This window comes from Hippocampus zosterae, chromosome 15 (genome assembly GCF_025434085.1).
Source record: "Hippocampus zosterae strain Florida chromosome 15, ASM2543408v3, whole genome shotgun sequence".
Classification (NCBI taxonomy): Eukaryota; Metazoa; Chordata; class Actinopteri; order Syngnathiformes; family Syngnathidae; genus Hippocampus; species Hippocampus zosterae.
The window spans coordinates 15,756,803-15,780,419 of NC_067465.1; the positions used below are offsets into that span (position 1 = coordinate 15,756,803).

General features: G+C 41.6%; 1 protein-coding gene across 1 annotated transcript in view; it reads right to left on the reverse strand.

Annotated features, from left to right (window-relative positions):
* Window positions 1-6,889: 6,889 nt before the first annotated feature.
* LOC127616729 (corticotropin-releasing factor receptor 2) overlaps window positions 6,890-23,617 on the reverse strand; it is a 51,943-nt gene continuing 35,215 nt past the window's right edge. The window contains exons 3-12 of the mRNA XM_052088526.1: window positions 22,819-22,904; window positions 20,739-20,845; window positions 19,749-19,866; window positions 19,523-19,676; window positions 16,203-16,263; window positions 15,929-16,001; window positions 15,663-15,748; window positions 11,533-11,668; window positions 9,487-9,528; window positions 6,890-7,616 (exon numbers count right to left, since the gene is read on the reverse strand). Of these exons, the coding sequence (XP_051944486.1) occupies window positions 7,476-7,616; window positions 9,487-9,528; window positions 11,533-11,668; window positions 15,663-15,748; window positions 15,929-16,001; window positions 16,203-16,263; window positions 19,523-19,676; window positions 19,749-19,866; window positions 20,739-20,845; window positions 22,819-22,904 (1,004 nt within the window). The 3' untranslated portion in view covers window positions 6,890-7,475. The remainder of the gene's footprint in view (window positions 7,617-9,486; window positions 9,529-11,532; window positions 11,669-15,662; window positions 15,749-15,928; window positions 16,002-16,202; window positions 16,264-19,522; window positions 19,677-19,748; window positions 19,867-20,738; window positions 20,846-22,818; window positions 22,905-23,617) is intronic.

A 23,617-nucleotide genomic window follows, 5' to 3' on the forward strand; every position in this document is an offset into this window, starting at 1 on the left:
AGGTCATACCAGAGATTGGGAGGCCAGCCCCAATGAATGAAATGCTGAGTGAGGCAGCAACTGACCTGAAAGCTAAGATCATGGCGAGAATGAAAGCTGGGCAACCTAGAAACCGATTACAACGGCTATGTGAAGTCCATCTGAAAGTCTCATGGAAAGTGTGAATGCAGCACTGAGGGTGATCCCTACCGTAACGATCACGGAAACCAATGAGCTGATATACGCTTCAGCATCAGTGATCCTTGAGATGCTTCACTATAAGACCAACCATGGAAGCCATGAGATACGTTACCCACCATGGAAAAGACAGTTGGAGGCACAGATCAAGGCGGCTCGGAAAGATGTGAGTCAATTGACAGAGGCCAAGAGAAGTGTGATGAAAAGGCCGATACCCGAGAGGTACATCCAGATGACCATACCTGAAGCACTCGAAACTGCCAAACAAAGGCTCCAAGCCTTGTCCAGCCGCCTAAAGCGGTACATGAAAGAGAATGAGGCCAGACGAATAAACAGGCTGTTCGCAACACAACCTGCGAAAGTGTACGCTCAGTGGCAGGGTCCTAATAACAGAGCTGACCCACCAAGACTGGAAACTGAAAGGTACTGGAAAGGCATATGGGAGAAGGAGGTTGCACATAACAGCAGTGCACAATGGCTGGTGACCCTGAGAGAGGAGCACAACAACCTTCCTGAACAGAACGCAGTTACCATAACAGTGGCAGACATACAGAAAAGAGTCTCAGATATGAAGAACTGGACAGCACCAGGCCCGGACATGGTCCACATCTACTGGCTAAAGAAACTCACAGCACTCCATGAGCACCGAGCAGCATAAATGAACCAGCTGCTGAGGGATGGGACTCACCCAGGATGGCTGACAGAAGGGCGAACGATCCTGATCATGAAGGATCCCTCAGGCCAATGGCAAACTCGAACTGGCAACAAGGAAACCGGCTACGGCCAAATACCTCCAGCGAGTGAGGCAAGTCCTAAGAAGCCAGCTCAATGGCAAGAATAAGACCGTGGCAATAAACAGCTATGCCCTGCCAGTGATCAGATACCCTGCAGGAATAATGAGGTGGCCAAAGGAAGAGATTCAGACGACGGACGTTAAGACCCGAAAGCTCCTAACCATGCATGGAGGGTTCCATCCCAAATCCAGCACCCTGAGAATGTACGCAAGCCGAAAGGAAGGAGGCCGGGGACTAGTGAGTGTGAGAGCCACTGTCCAGGATGAAACATCCAAGCTCCATGAATACATCGAGGAGAAGGCTCCAACGGATGACGTACTCAGAGAATGTCTCAGACAATGGGGAACAGTAGATGAGGCGCTGGAAGAGGGACCAACATGGGAGGACAAGCCCCTACACGGGATGTACCACCGGACCATAACTGAAGAGGCTGATCTCAAGAAGTCCTATCAGTGGCTAGAGAGGGCTGGCCTGAAGGACAGCACAGAGGCACTCATCCTGGCTGCTCAGGAGCAGGCCCTAAGCACCAGAGCCATTGAGGCCCAGATATACCACAACAGACAAGACCCAAGGTGTCGGTTGTGCAAAGAGACACCTGAGACGATCCAACACATAACTGCAGGATGTAAGATGCTGGCAGGGAAAGCCTACATGGAACGCCAAAACCAGGTGGCTCGCATAGTCTACCGAAACATCTGTGCGGAGTATGGACTGGAAACCCCAAGGTCAAAATGGGGACCACCTCCAAAGGTGGTGGAAAATGACAGCGCGAAGATCCTGTGGGACTACCAGATCCAGACTGACAAGATGGTAATGGAAAACCAACCAGATATCGTAATCATAGATAAAGGGCAGGGGAAAGCCGTTGTAGTGGATGTAGCGATCCCAAGTGATGGAAACATCAGAAAGAAGGAACACGAGAAACTCAAGAAATAGGAGGAGCTGGTGAGAGCCTGGAAGGTAAAGGTGACAGACGTGCCTGTGGTGGTCGGAGCACTCGGGGCAGTGACCCCCAAACTAGATCAGTGGTTGCAACAGATCCCGGGAACAACATCGGACATCTCAGTCCAGAAATGTGCAGTGCTGGGAACAGCAAGGATACTGCACAGAACCCTCAAGCTTCCGGCCTCTGGTAGAGGACCCAAGCTGAATGAGGGACGGACACCACCCGAGGTGGGGTGAGACGAGGAATTTTATTTATATATACTGTATATATATATAATATACAGTATGTGTGTGTGTGTGTGTGTGTGTGTGTGTGTGTGTGTGTGTGTGTGTAAAAAAACACACACACGCACACACACAGACATATACATATATTTGTTATATTGACTAACAATACCAACCAAATTTGTATAATAATTAAAAAAAGTCAATCATGACCCATGTTTCCCCAATAATATAATCATCATCAAAATCAACATCATCATCATCGTCATCATCAACATCATCATCATTTTGGGGAATGTTGTTGACTGACCTATGAGATTAAAAAAAAAAAAAAAGGGTTTTGATCTTTTAATGATCCCCAAGGGGGAGTTCATTTTACAATTTGTTCTGTACTGTTCTGGTTCTATTTCTGTCACGATTCTGTTCTGTTTAGTTTCCAGCGGGTGGCAGGGGCGTAGCTTCCTTTCAGCTGCGCACCTGTTACCCTGTGATCACGGACTATGAAAGAACTCTCCCTCAAACCATTCGGTGTCGGATAATTAGCTTGTTCAAGGAGCCATTATTCAAGCCCTGTTTTCGAGACGTACCGTGTTTTCAAGCCATAGTTCTCGTGCCTCATTTTGTATCTTCCATTGCCAGCAGTTTCCTTGGTTTTTATTGAATAGATATTGTTGGATTGTATTTGTTGCGAATTCGTCCTTTGTCCTTTTATGACAAGCTGTTTCCTTGCTGTTTGCAAGTGCATTTTATTCTTGTTGTTATCCTGATTATTTATCTGTGTGCTTCTTTGTACTTTGGAGGCCTTTTTCTGTTATTTTATTTTTTTTACATCTATCAAAGTCTGCGTTGATAGAGCCCGATTCTGTCCAGAAACCTTGGCAGAACAAAGCATTATTATTGGCCTTCAGAGGTGTTCAGCTAATTGTTTGGTGAAGGGGTTGTAGTGGTTGAATGCACTGGGTCTTGGGGGTGTTCATGTGAGATCGCTTAGTTTCTGCTCCACGTCACCAGGAAATGTTGGACCTATGTAAAGCAGTCTTACGGAGGAAGTCTACGAGAGGCTACATTTTCAATCTTAAGACTAAAACATTGCATGCTAATCAGTTACTTGGACCTGTAATTTTCATTCTGAAACATCTCGTGTCTCAGCAGATATGCAAAGTTGCTAAAGTCTAGAAAAACTGGTAGAATGCTAACAGTTGGTGTACTAAAATATAGCAAGATGACATGACATAAAAAAAAGAAACGGTGTAAAACCGCAAGGTAGCTCAAGTTACATCATTTGGAGTCTGGCACTGTTTCACGTAACAATTGATACCATACCGACATGCCAGCAATTAGCATGATTGTAATATGTTGAAGTGACACTCAACAAATACTGTACTCATGTAATAATTTTAAATAAATACTGAATGAACACAAAGCAAAATGACAGGCGGAGAACAAAAAGCAGTTCTCTGAAGATTTTTTTATCCTGTAGCTCGGTAGTTTGATGTATGATAATACTAAATGAGAAGTGAAAAAAGAGGCTAACATAACACACGAGGATTGCCATGTTATCATGCAGCAAGACAACATATACAAAGAGTTCTCAGATGGCTCAATATCGATTTGACATCTTAACCTGTACTTGGGTATGCTTTCTTGCCAAAATCGAACAAATACTAACAGTTGGTATGCTAAGTTAAGGCAAGATTCCTTCTTCCTACTCCCTTGAACATAATAACTGTGTTGAATGAAGACTGATTTCTTTCTTTTTACTATTTTATCTACCTTATTTTCCGTCAAATTATTACTGTACATGATTTATGCTCAATAAACAAACCAAATCAAACCAAAATACCACTAGGTAAATCAAAGGCCAGAGCACAAAGGTATTACTGTACAAGTTCTTTTTAATTGAAAGACTAGACAGCATTTGATAAGAAATGTTCAAGTGACTTTCAGTTAACGAACACAAGGATGTCATTTAGACACATCTGTCTCTGTCTCTCTCACCCTCTCTAGAGAGTAAAAATACATACCGTATTTTTCCGCACGATTGGGCACACCAAAAAGTCTTCCATTTTCTTAAAAGCTCACCGAGCTCCTCAAAATCCGGTGCGTCTTTTGTATGGTCATGACGGTAATAAGTCGACTCCAAGATGGCTCCTTCCTGTAGACATGCTTCCAATGTTATAACTTGCTGTTGGTTCAGTGAACTGTGTCACTGCTTTATTAAATAAGTATGTGTTGCAGCTCTGAAAAAAAGGAGAGCTGTGGTGTTAATGTTTTAAAACATGGTTTTCACACTCTCAGCAAGTATAGCTACGGTACTGTACTCTCCGTGCTTTCTTCCGTTCCACTTGAGAGGCCTTCATCGCCGCCTACGAAAAATGTAAATTAATTCTTACTTCAATGCAACCACGAAGAAATCAAGCGAGCAAATCACTAAATACATTTTGTAGGGGGGATATAGAACTTATTTTGTGATTTCCTCGCTTGATTTTCTGTTTTTATGCATTAGTTTCAATTTTCGTAGTTTCATTTAAGCACAGTAATAGTTAATTTACATTTTTCAGAGGCGGTCATGAACGCCTCTCAAGTTGAACGGATGCCTCTCAAGTTGAATGGTAGGCGAGTAGCACCATCTAGTGGATGCATTGTAGATTGCGCCTTTTAGTGCGAAGCGTCTAATATATGTAAACAATTAACAAAATAACCATTCATTGAATCTGCGCCGCATAATCCAGTGCGTCTTTTCGTGCGGAAAATATGGTACATTTCTTTTTTGACTTAGTCGATATTTGCTTTTCGTAAAATGGTGCGTTGTAGTTCTTTGGTGAGTTTGGAACAAATGTCACTCTTTCAAATGTTGTATTGTGCCATTACGGCATGTGTATATATATATATGAGAGAGACTGCCAGAGAGAGATGATATCTGCATATTTATAACAGTTCCCATACAGGAATGGTCTCCAGCGCAATGCCCTGGCAGGAAGTACAGTATCAAACTTATGCAAAACACTAATATGATCAAATGTCCATTTTACAAATGTACATGAAGAGGAATTGTGGAAATGTACACGGGAAAAGTGACACAAACAGTGAACTACTTTGTGATAAATGTAATTCATTTACAGTTGAAATCTGAAAATGTCTAACTCTTTAGCTGCCTTTACTGAAAATGTACATCTATTTTTTTATTTACCAATTAGCGGCTCGGATAGTGGATGGGATGGATGATATTTCAACATTCTTCATCTAATTCAGCGGTGCCCATTACGTCGATCCTGATCTACCGGTAGATCTAAGACAGGTCCCAAGTAAGGATGTGGAAAATAATCGATATTAATCGATACATCGATGCGCACGTGCGCGATGCGAGTGCATCGGCTCATTCACTGGGTACAACGCGATTGACGGGTGAAATCGAGATTCATCACGATGCATTGGTGGGTATCGGTAAAATCCGATTCAAGCGCCGTTTTATTCATGTTAAACGTCACCTATCTGCCCTTTCCTAGGCGCAATGAATGCACCATCATTGTTTTGCGTTTTGTGTTGAATACGGACGGTAGCCGTGCATCTAGCGAAACACTATGGAAGTTCGCGCAAGCAGCAGCGAGGAAACTACTGTATTTAATGCTTCCGCAACATTCAGATCTTATGTTTGGAAATACTACGGCTTTGAAAAGAAAGACGGAAAGATTGATAAAAGCTCCGTAATTTGCAAAGAATGTCGCACTACGAAGCCATACAACAGCAGCACCACAAATATGCAGACCACTTAAAACGATGGCACCACATCCCCGACAAGTTTCCCGCCCCCTCCCCCGCCTCCCCGTCCAGTTCCTCGTTGGACACCGGAGAAACTCTTGGCAACCAGTTGTGTGTCTTTGTACATGTTAGTAATATAGTTTTTTGTGTTAATGTACGCTGCACACTAATCATCCTATCAGTCTCATTTTCACAATTTTTTTTTTTAAATCAAATAAAGCAGGTAAATCTTGAATTTATGATGGCGCGTGATTACGTCACCGGACGTTGTTAGCGCCAGTAATGGTGGATCCCGGGAGGTTAGTTGATCGAAAAGTAGATCTTGGGTCCAAAAAGTGCGGGCACCCCTGATCTGATTCATTTGAATTTGTTGGCACCTTTATGCGTTTATGTTGGCACGTGTATTATCTTTGCTACTTTAGAGATACATGTTATATTTACCACTGTGTGTGTAAATACACGAAATGTAAAATATACATTATTTAACTATATATACAGATATATATATTCATTCATTCATTCATCTCCCTAACCGCTTGATCCTCACTAGGGTCGCGGGGGGTGCTGGAGCCTATCCCAGCTGTCTCCGGGCAGTAGGCGGGGGACACCCTGAATCGGTTGCCAGCCAATCGCAGGGCACACAGAGACGAACAACCATCCACGCTCACACTCACACCTAGGGAGAATTTAGAATGTTCAATCAGCCTGCAACGCATGTTTTAGGAACGTGGGAGGAAACCGCAGCACCCGGAGAAAACCCACGCAGGTCCGGGGAGAACATGCAAACTCCACACAAGGAGGCCGGAGCTGGAATCGAACCCGGTACCTCTGCACTGTGAAGCCGACGTGCTAACCACTGGACTACCTACCGGGCCGCGTATGTGTGTATATATATATATATATATATATATATATATATATATATATATATGTATATATATATATATATGTGTGCCATCAAATATCTTTAAATGTAAAATTTTCAACAATTTTTCAATCAAAAGCCCTTTCACAGTTTTGTTTGGTTTATTTTGTAATTTCTTGGTGTCACATAAGACAAAATTAGTAGCATCAACGTCACCATTCACTTTGACATGTTTCGTTTCATGTTACAGTATGTGCTTGGTGAAACCGACCCATGTTCTACCGCTGAATACTAAAGAACTTAAAAAGCCAGACACAAACTTTTTCTCAACTGAAAGAAGAGAGTCTACTGGTACTCTTTCTTCTGGTGGGTCTGGTTCCTGTATATTATCACAGAACACAGGATCACGCGAGTCATGAAAGATCAGTCAAAATGCTCCAAAATGGCTGGCAACGCGGGGAAGTCTGCTTTGAAAACGGCTGGCAGTAAATGAATTAATGACCACAACTACCACGTGCTTCACACTACGACGTGCTTCACGTCGGCCAAGACCCGGAAACCCTGGTCAGCGGTCCCAGCTCTTCACATAATAACTTTTGGATAGCAGTTTGCCATTACAGCCAATGACCACATGAGTGTGTCAATGTGCGGCTGTTGGTCCCCATCTCGCGCTTTAGCGAGAGTGTGCGCGAACGTGTGTGTGCGAGTGTTCACACAGCGGTGGTCTGCTTAATGCTGTGGAAGCTGACCCGCGTCGGGGACGTGGGGATGGACATGGCCCGCGCCACTCGCACCCGCAGGGCGTGATTGTCTTGCCAGCGGTGCCAGCGTTTCCTCACTGCAGAGCGAACCTGCAGCGACAAAGTAAAAAACAAACAGGTGTTCGTCTATTTAATAGAGTAACTTCAAAGCCAAATGTTGGATGACATCAAATCACTTTTTTTGAACTCCAGTACAGTACTTATAAGCTTCTTGTCCCTTTAAATTATTTTCAGTACAACAGAATTTGATTTTTTTTTGTTAATTGTTGTTGTTAATAGCTCAAAAGAAGTAAAAAAAAATGTAAATGCAAAAATCTGTTTTCAGTACACAGTCGTATATGTCGAGTAAATTGTTTATATAAAAACTCAATTTTTATTGCCTCAATAAAAATGAGTGAAACTAACTTAATATGACAGAGTTCAAAATGATCCAGCAAATGCAGTTTTTTTTCTCATCTCCCAATCAATGCAAATGACATGATTCTCAAGTCCTCAAGTTTCAGAGTACAATTTGAATGTTTTTGAACAAATTCCCCAATGATAACTTACAACATAGAACCATATGAAATGAATGAAAACGTTGAATTTGTATCAATTTAAAACATTTAAAGTAAAAAATAAAAACAACATGATTATTTTATGATCAAAATAGATGCCAGACAACGATGATGCTATATCATGATCCTGTCTTGATCGTGTTTCAGCTGCAGCTGGAGTGAAGGGCCTTTCCCTCCAACAGGAACACCTGTCTCTCATTCCCTAATCAAGCCTTGCCATGTATTTAAGGACTGCCGAGATACCTCGTGATTGTCGGATTATTTAGCCTTGCTCACGACTCTGTATCCAAGCTTCATTTTCTTGACGTTCTTGACATGTTTTCCCTCATAGCCTTGCCTCGTTCATTGTATTCTTGTTCTTGTAAGTATTTTGCCTTATGTATTCTTGGTATATGTCTATGTCTTGGATTCTCTTGCCCTTTGAGTTGAGAAGCAATTGATGTTTTTCTTGCTCCTTGCCTTTTGCAAGCGTTTTTGGTTTGTTCACGCATTTCTCTTGTTCTTTGTTACCACCGTCCTCAGTTGTACTTTGTCGGTCTTGCTTTTCTGGAAATAAATGTTTTGGTTCTAAGCCTCTCGTTTCTGTCTACGCTTGTGGAATCCTTGCTCTGTCAAGTCAAGTCAAGTCAACAGTATTTATAGAGCACTTTCAAACAGCCATCGCTGCATACAAAGTGATGTACATGGAGCGATTTAACATACACAATAAACAGTAAGACGAATCGGTAATAAAGGCGGTAGAAAGCACCAAGCAGTAAAATCAAGAACAAATCTAAGTCATGCTGAGTCGAACGCCAAAGAATACAAGTGAGTTTTGAGGAGGGCTTTAAAGATGTTCAGTGGGAGGTCATTCCAGAGAGAATCCTTCCGGACATGTGACATTATACAAATATATTTTACATATTTTAAGAAGCACTTAGGCGAGATTCATTTTTGTACTTGCAAAAACACCAAATGTAAACACAACAATGGCAGCCAATGTTGGAGGTGTATCAAAACAGGCACACAGGAGTTGATCGTTCAGCTCTCCGCACTGATTAGCGAGCAGTCACAGAGTATTTGATTAACGGCAGCAAGCTTGTAAATGCACCCAGGACAGCACGAGAGGCGAGAAAGACACGCGACTCAATTAGCGTTTGATCGCATGAAACAACCTCATGAAAATGCATCAGGCGATATTAGCACCAATTGTGTTTTTCTTCATGAAAGCCACGTCACTTTGGATAAATAAAGAAATAGAGCAGGGATTTGAGACTGTTAGTAAATATTTGATTTCAGCTGGATCTGTTTTGACAAAAGAATGAATGAATGAATGAATGAATGAATGAATGAATGAATGAATGGATGGATGGATGGATGGATGGATGGATGGATGGATGGATGGATGAATATGCTCTACTCACCTCCCCGTTAAGGAAGCAGTAGAAGACAGACACAAAGAAACCCTGCGGAAGAGCACACATCAGCGCCATACGGTGTAATCACGGCACAATTATATCACACGAACGACATAATGACACATCATTGCTCTCGGAAGAATGAAAGACATTCACATGCAGTAAATGGCGTGAACCCCGTGACACTTGAGTGTTCATTAGGCTTACAGTATAGCTTCCAAGAACTCCACCATTTCTTCACACCTGTGTTCTTCCATTATTCATGTCTAGCTGTTCCTTTGAAATATCTGTGCAGAAATGGCTAACATTTTTGGATCTAAGTTTTATCCTATACCGGTTTTGTTGTGTATACCATTTTTAGTGAGTGTTAATATCACAAGTCGCTGGTGGTGTAGTGGTACACTTCCCTGACTTGTGCGCGGGCAGCGTGGGATCGGTTTCCACTCAGTGGCAGTGTGGATGCGGGAGTGAATGGTCGTTTGTCTCTATATATGCTTTGCGATTGTTCAGAATGTGGTCTGCCTTCCACCCGAAGTCAGCTGTGATAGGCTCCAGCAACTCCACAGTCAGGATAAGTGTGTTGAAAATGTAAGGATGGATGTTTATATTGCACCCATTTGTGTTCACTTCACACCTGTGATTACTTTTAGATATGTTCTATATACTGTACTATTTTTTTGTGTGTGTATAGTTTTAGGTGTGCATTTAAATCACAAATGTGTGGATACCATTTTGGAGTGAGCATTTACATCAGGGGTGCCCATTACATCGATTGTGATCGACCAGTAGGTCGCGGACTGGTCCCAAGTCGATCGCGAGGGGCATAGAGGAGAAAAACAAACAAACAACCATTTGTGTGTCTTTGTGCATGTTAGTAATAAATTTTGTCTTCATGTACACTGCACCCTAATCATCCTATCAGTCTCATTTTCACAAAAATGAGACTGAAAAAATAAAATAAAGCAGGTAAATCTTTAACCTACGGTGGCGCATGACCTGCGTCATCGGAAGTTGTTAGCGCTCCGCAGTCTGCAATTGCAGCTTGTGATCAGCGCTGTTGCGCTATATCTTTTATTGTTATCATTATTTGTTAGAGGAATCTAAATTGTAAAAAAAATGCAAAATTGTATCATGTTTAAAGTGTCATTTAATCTGGGCACATCTAAACGCGTATCCAGCACCCCCAAATGCCTGTGCACAAAGGCACAGGCATTTGTGCACAGGAGAGCTGTTGAAGTCCACAATTAGCACGTCAATACAGGTGGGCGATCACAGGGGAGAGGGTGAAACTCGGTCACAAAAGGGGAATGAATAATTCGGGAACAGCAGTTGAACAACAAAAGATGAGTGAGAACACCCGTCGCAGCCAGGCGACATTGGCCTTCCGCAAAGTCTGCAACATGCTCATTCGATGTAGACCAGACAGAAAAGGCGCCAACGTACTGGTGGCTCAATGTTTAAAAACAGGTAACCAATCACTACCGAGGGGCCAGACCGGGGCTGCGGTATGCAAATATCGGGGGCAGTGTTATCCTTGTATGTTGCAATAAGTCTGAATTGGCGGGAAGGGAGCTCGAGAGTGTGTGATCATCAGAGCAACTAAACCGTCGTTCGCTCTCAGAGATCCGCTCCCGCCGATATTGAAGACAATTTTCCTGTGAGCCGAGTCATTTCCAGAATAAATCCAGAAAATTATGCTTATCAAAAGTAGCATGATTAACAACTACAATAACTTGATTTTTTCTGATTATGTTGATTGGTGTGATTGTGATTCAATAAAAATCATGGGCCGAACAGCCTCCTAGAAAAATTCCAACGATTGTATTCCTAAAATAAGTGCATTATTTGAGGACAGCCGGTGGAGAAATAGCCCCAGGAGAGCAATCATGCCCACACGGCCGACTTATTTGTGACAGCGTGGGGATGTCTACCGTCCTCTCATCTTCCTCCCCCGCCGAAAAGACCGGCCGGAGGAAAAAAGTTTCAACAAGAGATATAAAGGCAGTCGGTGTGAGTCCCGCATTGCCTGCATCGTCCGTGTCATCCGCTTACCTGGAACGACTGCAGGAAGGAGTTGAAATAGACAAAGACGATTTGTGAGATGTCGTCCCCGCCCGGGTTGACGAAGAAGAGCATGTAGGTGATGCCCAGCAGAGGAAGCAAAACCAACGTGGCCTTCACCGCCTTTCTGTAGAGGGAGCAGCAAGGCCAAGAAGAAATATGAAATTTCGATATAGAATACATTAAGCTGTTGAGTCAAACTTTGTAATTTGCGTGGGTGGTCTGGATAAATAAAGGATTACTAGAGACCTGTTTTCGATTTTTGCATTTACTTTGCATGCTCGAGTGTTTTTGGTGTGGGCATGCATGTGCACGTGTAGGTAGTAAGGGTGTGGAAAATAATCGATATTAATCGATACATCGATGCGCACGTGCGCGATCTGAGTGCATCGGCTCATTCACTGGGTACGACGCGATTGACGGGTGAAATCGCGATTCATCACGATGCATTGATGGGTATCGGTAAAATCCGATTCAAGCGCCGTTTTATTCATGTCAAACGTCACCTATCTGCCCTTTCCTAGGCGCAATGAATGCACCATCATTGCTTTGCGTTTTGTGTTGAATACGGACGGTACCCGTGCGTCACATACAGTCCAGTACACAACTAGCGAAACATTATGGAAGTTAGCGCAAGGGGGGGCGAGGAATATTTAATGCAGCCGCAACATTCAAATCTTATGTTTGGAAATACTACGGCTTCGAAAAGAAAGACGGACAGCTTGATAAAACCTCCGTAATTTGCACGGAATGTCGCACTAAGAAGCCATACAACGGCAGCACCACAAATATGCAGACCCACTTAAAACGATGGCATCAGATCACCGACAAGTTTCCCTCCCGCTCCCCCGCTTCCACGCCCAGTTCCTCGTCGGACACCGGAGAAACTCTTGGTATACCAGGTCAGGATCAGAAAAAAAATTGCCTCTTATTTTGGGAGTCCCCTTGCAACTCACTGTGACCGCGCAATGGCTATAACTAAGGCCACTGCTTATTTCATATGCAAAGACCCCCAGCGTTAGCCTGGTGGACAACGAGGGTTTCAGACAGCTCGTGCACGTTTTGGAACCCAGGTATAAAATACCAGACAGGTCTGTGTTCACTTACATATTCCCGATGTGTACAACAAAGTAAGAAGTGAGATTACTGTGTCGCTGAAGAGTGCACAAAGAGTTGCACTTACAGTGGATGGGTGGACATCTTGCGCTAGAGATTCATATATATATATATATATATATATATTATTATTATATTTCATATAAGACACTCAGTGAGAATAGTCTGTTTGTGTTTACACTATAGCAACAGCTGTGAGTCTCAGGTGCCAAATTGTTTACATTTTCTTTGCACAAAACGCTATTGTGAAAGGGCTTAAATAAGTTGTTTTACAAGTTCTACTGTTTATAAGGAATAAAGTGGTATCCTTTTTGTAATACCATACTGAATTCCATCTTTTTAAAAGCTTTTTTTCTTTGCTTAATTGCATCATGTTTAATTGCACAATATCGCAACAAATTGCATTGTATCGTATCGGACCGCATTGATTTGAACTTAATGTGTATCGAATCGTATCACATCGTGACGACGGTGAAACGTATCGCATCGTATCGCCAGAAAATTCCATGTATCGTTTAAGTATCGCATCGCTGGCAGTGGATCGAGATGTGTATCGAATCGTCCTCAGTGCTGAGATTCACATCCCTAGTAGGTAGGTACCTTACATTTGTGTGTAAACCTTTTCAGTGGACTGTATATGCCTGATACTGGATAGGCGAGAGTAGACCAGGGGTGTCAAATTCATTTTTGTCGTGGGCCACATTGTAGTTCCGTTTTCCCTTGGAGGGCAGTTATGAATTTTGGAAAACCATATGAACGTTTAATCCCCAATACATATTACATATACAGCACACAGAAAATTGATGAATAACTAGTTTTAAATTCAGAAGTCAAGAATAATAACTGTTATTGTGGATTACATATGACAATATTAAATGTTGGTTTTGACTTTAGAAAGCATCACAGAACTCGACATTTTTGATTTGCTTTCGTGGGCCACATAAAATGATGCAGCAGGCCAGATCTGGCCCCTGGGCCTCGACTTTGACATCTGGGCTAGAGGGTAAACGTTTCAAAGTAGGGTCACAATTTGTAATTGTTGCCATCTTTATTTTGAAATACAATGCCTTTTTTGGAAAGTGAATCCTGGAAGTTTCGTGTTAACAAATCTCCGTACGCTTTGCGCAGAAACACTTGCGGTCGCGGCATTTCCCCTGCGTGTTGCTTACCTTTTCCTAGTTTTTCCAAAGCCGACTGAATATACAAATTTAATGTAATAAGTTAATTGAAGCATGACATTTTTGACGAGAAGACTTATTTCTGGGAAAAGACTGCCGTTGGTTGAAAATAGGCCAAAGTGGTCAGTACTACTTCGTATTGTCTAACGTGATTAGCGTTGACGCTAAGTAAAGCTATCTTTATTGTAAATGTAATGTTTTGGGAGTTTTTTTATGTTGAATATCTGAACTTTTAGTTCTCCGGCGTGTTATGGTGCAAAAAATATCCGTAAAAGGAACTGGAGTCTTGAATCCAGTCAATGGACGGCATACAATTTTGGACAGAATGATGGATCTGACTTATGATGGATGTAACTTTCAGAATGTGTGACCTCAGGTTTCTAAATAGGGTTTCAAATGAGGGTTAGGGTTTCCAAGAATGGTTTCAAACTAGTGTTAGGGTGTCCAAGTAGGGTTTCAAACCAGTTTTGTGGTTTTCAAAGTAGTGTTTCCAGGGAAGGGTTAGTGTTTCCCAGTGGGGTTTCCAGCTAGGGTTAGGGTTTCCATCTGGGATTAGGGTTTCCAAGCAGTGTTACAAATGATAGGGTTGGGTTTTCCAAGGAGGATTTTGAACTAGGGTGCGGGTTTCAAGTAAGGCTTCAAACTAGGAAGTTGGTTATGAATTAGGGTTACAAAGTGAAGTTGCTGTTTTATATGAGGGTTTTAAATTAGGTTTAGAGTTCTAGAGTAGGGTTTCAAACTTGGAGTATGCTTCGAAATTATGGTTTCAAACTGTTGCTTCAGTTTCTGATTAAGATTTCAAAATAATGTTTGGGTTTCAAAGTTTGCTTTCAAACTAGGGGTAGGGTTTCAAATTGGTGTTTGGGTGTCAAAAGAGGGTCTGGATATGATGAAGTTTTTTAAAAATGTGAAAAAAGTAACAAGAAAAGCACACAGAATTAGAATAATTCTTTCATAATAATAATAATAATAATAATATAATAACCAATTTTAATAAAACCACACAACACATTTACATAAATACATGTAAAAAATGATAAAAGTAAAAGTACTTGTTTTTATTCAATGGAATTAATTACCCATAAATGTATTGCAACAAAAGCCAGTAAAAAATAGCAAAGAACGTTTTTATGTGATGTTGTTTATTTCTTACTTTGTTACTGCTTTGAGGTGTGGCATCTGATGTCAATATCTGAGTCATCCTTCCCTTCTGCAAGTGAGTGCGGGCACATACGCAAATGTGTGTGTGTGTGTGTGTGGGTGCGTGTGTGGTGTGTGTGTGTGTGTGTGTGTGTATACATGGGTGAAGGCAAATTGTGGTCAACAACAAATCAGTGATCTGACAACAAGGCACTCAGACAGATTGACACATGATCACATTAACACAGCCAGCACCGATGCAACATCAAGTGTGACATTTTCCTTTCTAAAAATAGTCCATTGCTGACGTGTCTTTAAATGAAAACTAATGTACTTCCAGATGGCGAGCAGCTCAACTCCCCCTCGTGAGATGAGCTCGCCTAATGAAGCACGATTAATATCAATAATGCATCCCGGAGCTACATGCAACAAGAGATCTGGTGAAAATAAACACACCGTCTAATCTGCGCATTAAAGGATACATTTGTTGAGACTGAAAAGGTCTTATGAAAAAAAAAAACAGATATTGAAATGACATTCAATTGTTTTTAATTGAATCTCATTGACTGCACCGAAAGGAAGCGCTTAAACGTGAAAGCAGCGAATTCGAAGCACCAGTGAATGTGTGCCGCCACCATCCAGGATTGTGGTACTTTACAAAAGAAGCCGAAGAAAAAGCCTGCTCACCTGTACTGGATGGTTTCTGAGGTCGTCGATGCCCTCAGTTTGGTCATCAGGATTCGGACGATATTAAAGAGGAAAACAAAGTTTATCTGCAACAGAAAGATAGCAAATCAAAATGCGAAATGATGGGTTGGAGGCTTTGCTCCACCCACAAAAAACAAAAAACAAACAAAAAAAAAACACTTTGTAAATTAGCATCAGCTACATTACTTTCGTGAAATAACCAAACACAACAAATCTACAGTGAAGAGTCATGCAGTGATGCTGACCAGTAACACAAGAATGACAGGCCCTTGGTAAATATAGTCGATGTATTTGCCAGGGTCCTTCCCGAACCAGCATCTGTTGAGGGGAAGCACGCAGTAAACGACAAGGCACTTCAATGACTGAGCTTGAGTGCATTATTGACTTGAAGAAATTTGGATTTACTGTCACAATATCAATAGAAAATACAGATGTTGAATTTTTCAGATTTTTTTCCCATTTTCGTTTAATTATGTGCTAAAAGCTAAAGTAATTATGTTCACTCATTCAACCACCTACTTTTCATTTTCATAATACAGCTTCCCAATGCTCCAGGCTATTATGATGGGACACGGTATACCTGAAAAGGAAGGAGGATTTCAAGTGACTGAATTCAAGATCACAAATAATCATATCATAAAAAAACATTTCACAAGGTCAACTTGCCACCAACGTAAAATGTTTTAGCGACACGGGCAATGTTTTCGGTAACATTTGAATATTCTTATTTCCCATTGTAAAACAATTGCGAGAGCAGAGTAAAAAAGACAAGCATGTGCAATGAATGTCCTACAACAACAACAACAACGATAAACCTCAGTCGGCAAATACAAAACATGCCCACATGTTCAAAAGGCAAATGAGCACCTTACAGAAGGATGAAATGACCATAAAGCAAAAATTACCAAAAGATAAAAAAAAAACATTTGTCCCCAAAACTCTTAAACTTTAAAATCGAACGACAGAAATACAATTCTAATTGACTTTGGTCAATTAGAATTTGGTGTACAATTTTATGCACCTGTACTAGTTAGATATGAAAGAATGCTTGTGGGTATAAGCCTCATCAAGCGAGAAAGGCGTGTTCCATGTGTTCCCTTTTTGATCTGACAGCCCTGCGAATTTGACTAATACACGAAGAAAAAAAAAACTAAAAACTCATTACCTTCAATTTGCATCAATCGCTGTGACATTAGCTCTACCATGAAGAGCAACAAACAAACAAAAAAAAACCCCAAGCAAATACAAAACACTTCATAGTTAAAGTCCTCATTTGAGACCATTTGTTTAAAAACAGAGACAAAGATATTATGGGGTTTTTTTGTACACCCTTTTGTTTATTAAACAGTGAAGAACAAGTTGTTGCCCAGTCGTTTTGTGTTCAGGACTCATCGTTGCTCTGTCCTCAAAGGCGTTTTGTCTTTGTGAAGCAACACCAACATGAATTTCATTGTAAATATAATATTAAAGAATATTGTTTGATATTTTACTTTACTTAGTGTTGCTCATTGTATCAGTTATTTTATTTTGTCATTCAAATTATGAAAATGCTTTGAATTTATTCAAATAAATGAACAGAAATTAACAATGATAAAGTACATATCTTCTGTCTATATGTTTTAATGAGTCAAGTGTGTCAGATAAAATTATGTCTTTTGTAAAACTAAAGTGTTTTTATTAATAGGAACAAAATATCCAAAGAAAATTATTGCATCTGTAATGATCCCCTCTAAAAATAGCTGATAATCTCTGCCTTACGGTAAATAAAATGCCCCGAGCCACTGGGTCCCCCCCCCCCCCCTTTCTTTAAAATTCATTTTGAGTATTTCTATCATGAATAATAATTTAAAAAACTGAGTGAGTGACTTACATAAATTGCAAAAATGCTCTGGAGCTGTTTTTGTAATGACGAGCTGACCTTCCATCAAACCGTGTTATGTTTTTACCTAATTGCCTTGGTCATTAGCATTTTTATAGCAAGTATTGGTGAAGTGCGCAAAAAAAAAAAAAAACGTTTCCAAAGCGAGGATCCACATGCACAATTAGAGCATGACTGGAAGTTGTTTTTTCCAAAAACTATACTTCTGATCACTACTAAAAGTAATAACAGTGCTGGATGCTATGACAAAGGAGGAATTGAAATTTAACGAGGTCCCTCCCTCGCCTGAACATAAATGTAGGTCACTTCTTCATTGAACTCAGCTATTCGTTTCTTGGGGCACAATCTCATCGAGTTGATTCTCAGCGCCGATGAGCTAGCATCTGTCTCATCTGCACCGCCACATTTACCCCGCCCCTCCCGCTCCCCACTCCGACTCATTCTATAGCCAGCGAGAATACGCATAACTAGCCGTGACATAAACAGAAAGAATGTCAGACTTCTTTTCAAGGACGCGCCCGACAATGTTTACGTGTGCATTTCGTATGCCTGGAGGGAATACGCGCCGAGATGCTGGTGCTCCCGGAAAAAACAATGCGACGCGAGTGCAAACCGTAGTGACATTTTCCGCGTGGTTCTCGGATTAAATACAGACCTGGAGGATGAAATGACATAAGTACTCAAAGTACAGTTGAAGCTCCAAAGCCTGACACCTTCAAACAATGTGATGAAGGACCATAGAGCAGGAAAATGGAAACACCCCTACGGCAGTTACATGGAAATCACGCAAAGCTATCTCGTCGCGACCGTAACACTGTCTGTCATGGATATTAAAAACTAAACAAAAAATAATCATGGATCTCATTCCTCAAATAGGTTGCAAACCAGGAAAAAGAAATAAATACTTGGTAGCTAATTGCGATTGACTGACCGTATCTGACAACACTGCAGACGTGGCGTTATTCTGCTGCACACTAATTGGCAGGTGAAGCTAGCGGAGTCGTACATTAGCCGAAAGCTACTTGAGGCTAACTACAATCACTACTAGTCTAAATAGATTCAATTTATTGCTGTGGAACTAAGAGGCATAAAGTGAAGTTTCATTGCCAGGTTAACCGTCTATTCATTATCCGAGCCGCTGATCCTCACGGCGGTCGTGATCCACCACTTAACTGCTGCTCTATAAGATCAATATGTAACAGAAATATTAAAAACATTAGCCCGACGAGATGGAAAATGATCTTGCATATTAAAAGTTTCAGCGGCACCGTGCAGGATTGGTCAGCACGTAGGTTCACAATGCCGAGGTCCAAGGTTCGATTCCGGGCCCTGGCCTTCCTGTGTGGAGTTTGTATGTTCTCCCCGTGCCTTTGTGGGTTTTCTCCAGGTACTGCGGTTTCGTCCCACATTCCAAAAACATGTGTGATAGGTTGATTGAAGGCTCTAAATTGCCTCTAGAGGAGTGATTGTGAGCGTGATTGGTCGTTTGTGTGGCCTGCGATAGGCTGGCAACCAGTTGAGGGTGTGTTGCGCCTACTGCCCAGAAGACAGCTGGGATAGGCTTCAGCATGCCACTGACCATCGTGAAGACAAGCAGCTCGGATAACGAATGGATGGATTAAAGAGAGTCTTTTATATTTGATGTTATTAAACACCTGGGAAATATGATTAGTTGTGAAAAAAATCACATCAAAACTGTGCATCATTCACTTTGTATTTATCAGTTGTCAACATTGCAATCCGCAAAGGGATGGCCATTAATCGCCATGGCAACCCAGTAAACGCCATCTGCATATGAGCAGCGGCACGTCCTCACAATGTAGAGCAAAAGGTCATGAATTATCATTTTTTTCGTATGAGAAAATAACACACACCAGTAATTTGGCATTGTTCTACACAACCTTTTCAAGCAAAAAGCAGAGATACACGTCCGGGAATAACGTGTGGGATATGCACTTACACCAGCCAATGCAGAGGAAGACCCACTTGCGAAGCTTATCGGTGGAGTAGGTCATCACGATGGCCGTGTGCAGGTAGCAGCCCTCCACGAACATCCAGAAGAAGTTGGTGACCACAAAGTAGTTGTATATGGTGGTCATCAGGCGGCACCAAGGCTGCCACAAGGTAAAGACATCACGAGCGCATCGATTCAGTCAAACACAGCGCAGCCACCGAGCGACGCTTACCTCGTTGCTCTCGTGGATGTTGTGGTCAATGAGCTGCAGCAGGAACCACATGACATTTCTCAGGATGAAGGTGGTAATTAAGTTCCAGTGTATGATGTTGCGCAAACACCGAATGCTCCTAAGGAGGAAAGATGGTGGATGAGTTATGTATCCTGGCTGGTCTGCGATTGCCCCGGAAAAGCTTGACGAAGCGGCTGGGGAGATGGAAGTGTGGGCTTCCCAGCTAAATTTGCTGCTCCCGCAACAGGAGTGGAAGTGGAAGAAAAAAGATGGGTTGGATGGATAGATGCAAAAAATGTAATAGTTTCCAACCTTCTGGTAACTGTCATGAATGATTCTTTGATGCCATAGTGACAAGACAGAAACAAGAATGCGGTCGTCAACACTTGTGACTCAATGCCAATTGGCGAACGACTCATTATCCCGGTGTTGCACAAGATCACGCCTGTATTCTGTTGTTAAATCATTTGCAACGTGTGCTTGTTTTTTTTCCTTCCGGGCTTTCATTTGCCACAGTTTTGTTTCTTGAGCACCATGTATATTACTGGCGAACCTGAACAATAATACTCGAGATGGGATATTTAATTTGTGCATTTTGGGCCCACATCCAAGCAGATTTCACACCAGTACAAGCAGCTGCCATCTTTTGATATCCCAACCTCATATTGATTATTTTAGCCTTTAATCGCAGTCAGCTGCTCGCTACGAACAGTGCAGCTGAGGCCCACTCTGTCCTAGCAGGTGTAGGTGTATGTTTCAAGTTGGACATGCAAAGAATCAAAGGCTCCGGTGAAGGGGAGAAGAGGGAAAACATTCATCATAAACGGCACATATGCATACGGTGCAGAGCTGCCGCAATCTATTCAGTTGACATGAACAACCTTATGACAACGAATCGAGGAAATAGGAGAAGAACGTTCCAGAACCTCTGCTGCTCTGAGATGGCATGCATCACACATAGGAATGTTTGCGCACTATTTCTGTACTTGCCTTAAGCACAGGAAGAGGATGAAGGCTACTAATAGCGCCCCCACAGAGATGCAGTGGCCCAGGTAGTTGATGATCAGCGCTATCTTGTAATGCACTGGATACATTCTCTGAAAGACAACATGAAAAACACCCACAAACACATGGATTATATTCAGATTATATATCACCATTTCCTTTTGATAAAATGAAATAGAATAAAACACTCTTGCCACATTTCAACAGTGTAGCTCTGCATCCGGCTAGCAGACATTCTGGCTCGCAATATGCTTTTGGCAGGATGTCAGACTCGCTAACACATTTGAAACAGGATCACGCGAACATAAATACCAATGTAGAATAAATCCATCCATTCATTATGGGAACCGATTATCCTCACTAGGGTCTTTTGCGTGCTGGAGCCTGTCCCAGCCGTCTACGGGCATTAGGCGGGGTACACCCTCAAATGGTTGCCGGCCAATGTATATAATAAAATGAACTAAAATAAAATAATATGAAATAAACATAAGCAAAGGGAAAGCGTGTGTATTTGCATCACACTCTGGCTAGGGGATATCTTGGCTAGCCATATGCTATTGAAACGATGTCAAACCCATTTGAAACGGCATCATGTGAACATAAATGCCAGTGTAGAGTAAATAAACATAACTAAAATAAAAGAACGGGTCAAATAAACATAAGCAAAGAGAAGCACGTGTATTTGTATCACACTCTGGCTCGTGGGTATCTTGGCTAGCCATATGCTATCAAGCTATTGAAACGATGTCAAACACATTTGAAACAGCATCATGTGAACATAAACGGCAGTGTAGGATAAAAAACAGAACTAAAATAAAAGAACAGGTTAAATAAAACATAGTGAATGCGTGCGTAGTTGCATCACACTGGCTCATGAGCACCAAGGCTAGCAATGTGCTACTGGCGGGACATCAAACTTGAAACACATTTGAATCTCAGTGTATAGTAAACAGAACTAAAGAACATGAAATTAAATAAACATATAAGCAAAGGTAAAACATGTGCATTCGCATCATTTTACTCCATATTCAAATACAATAACGTCTTGCCTTGCAATATTGCATTTGGCACAGCATCAAATAACGCAACTTGCTAACTTATTTGAAATGGCATCACACTGTTGTAAATGTCAACAGATAATAAAGTAAAATGACATTTTAAAAATATATTAGGTGATGGACACCCACACATTCACTCTGTAAATATAAAACACTTTAGCCTTGAGATAAGATACAAGCCTTCTTCTTTTTTTGTTGTGTTTTTTTTTGCTTTGGCTTGCAAGCAGGATGACTGGTTCAGTTCTGTTTGTGCTGTTTGACAAGAAGCACCGAGTAAAGATGTCAACTGCTATGCCTGCTTCTCTTGCCAGCTCATCCCATCGGCTATCTGCTGTCATTGGGTTAGTCGTGATACTATAGTTAAAAATGTTATTGTTAAATAAAAAATAAATTGTCAGAGAACAAGGAAAACCAACAAATTCAATAAAAGGATCCGGCTGCCTTGATGCAACTTTTGCCAATTACCATGACCTAAATGTCTGAGCAATTAGCATAATTAGCAATTATGCTGGTGTTTTCTGTTTGATATGAGAGAATAAGTTAAAAATGATTTGGCCAATTATGCGATTAAGCTAACAATATGTGTGCCACTCCTCGTGGTTGTACTCGTGTGGTTTTTTTTTTCACACTCCAGAAAATACGTCACTAAGCCTCTACATCCAAGCTTGTTATCCAGGAAATTTTAGTACAAGGAGGGAAAGCAAATGCCATTGACACACTTCAAATGTCTTAGGATGTCTAAATTTGTGTGAGGAAAAATGGAGCAAGAGCCAAAAATATACTTGAATAGGGAGAGGCGACGAGCAATTGGGCCACAAGTTTACAGTCAGTCTTCTGCTTTGCCTGCAGGCTTCAACTCATCCAGGCACTGATATTGCACTTGCAGATGGGTGTAGGCGTCCAGAAACAAAACGTCTCAAGGGTTTAATTGAGCGACACCAAATACAAATGCAGTTCCTTTTGGCGGCATTTCACAAATCTAAAAAAGAAAAGAAAACAACACTCACCTTTTCCTCTAACATGGGCACGCAGTTTGAATAATTGCTTTTTAGTGCCCATGTGCCGTTTTCGGTGCATTCCCTGTATGCACTCCCTGAAAAAAGACAACAATAGAATGACTTCAGACAAATAAGACATCAAACTGTGCGCTTCATCTACCTGCTATTTGCATTCAGATGGCCAAATTTCTTTTGTCAGAGTCACTTAGGCGAGTCGTTACTTGTTCGAAGGAGATGCCATTTACATCAACGAAGTGGCATGAAAGCTCAGCGCCATGGTCAAAGTTTAGCACGACATTCTGCCTGATTCTACACGGAATAGCAATTCCACAATGTTTTTGTATTTCCCATTTGCCAGTAAGACATGCAAATCCTCTCTCTGAGACACAGCATATCTTTTAAACCCATGCAAGTCTTCACGGGCATTTGGCTCTTTAGCTCTTAAACCCGTGGCGGGGGCCATTTGATCTGCCAAGCCATGCAAATCAAAAAACAAAAATTAAAGTTACGAGCTGCGATAATTGGGTCTTTGCATCAATTTTTAATGATAAATACTCAAATTGGTGGTCAAAATTTGATGCCATGCATCACATTTTTTTCAGACCGATACCAGTATGAGTCCTCGCTGATACTGATAGCAAGTAACCATTTATTCATTTTCATTCATTTTCCGAACCACTTTATCCTCACAAGGGTCAACGGGGATGCTGGAACCTATACCAGCTGTCTTTGGGCAGTAGGCGGGGGACACCCAGTTGAACCGGTTGCCAGACAATCGCAGGGTACACACAGACGAATAACCATCCGC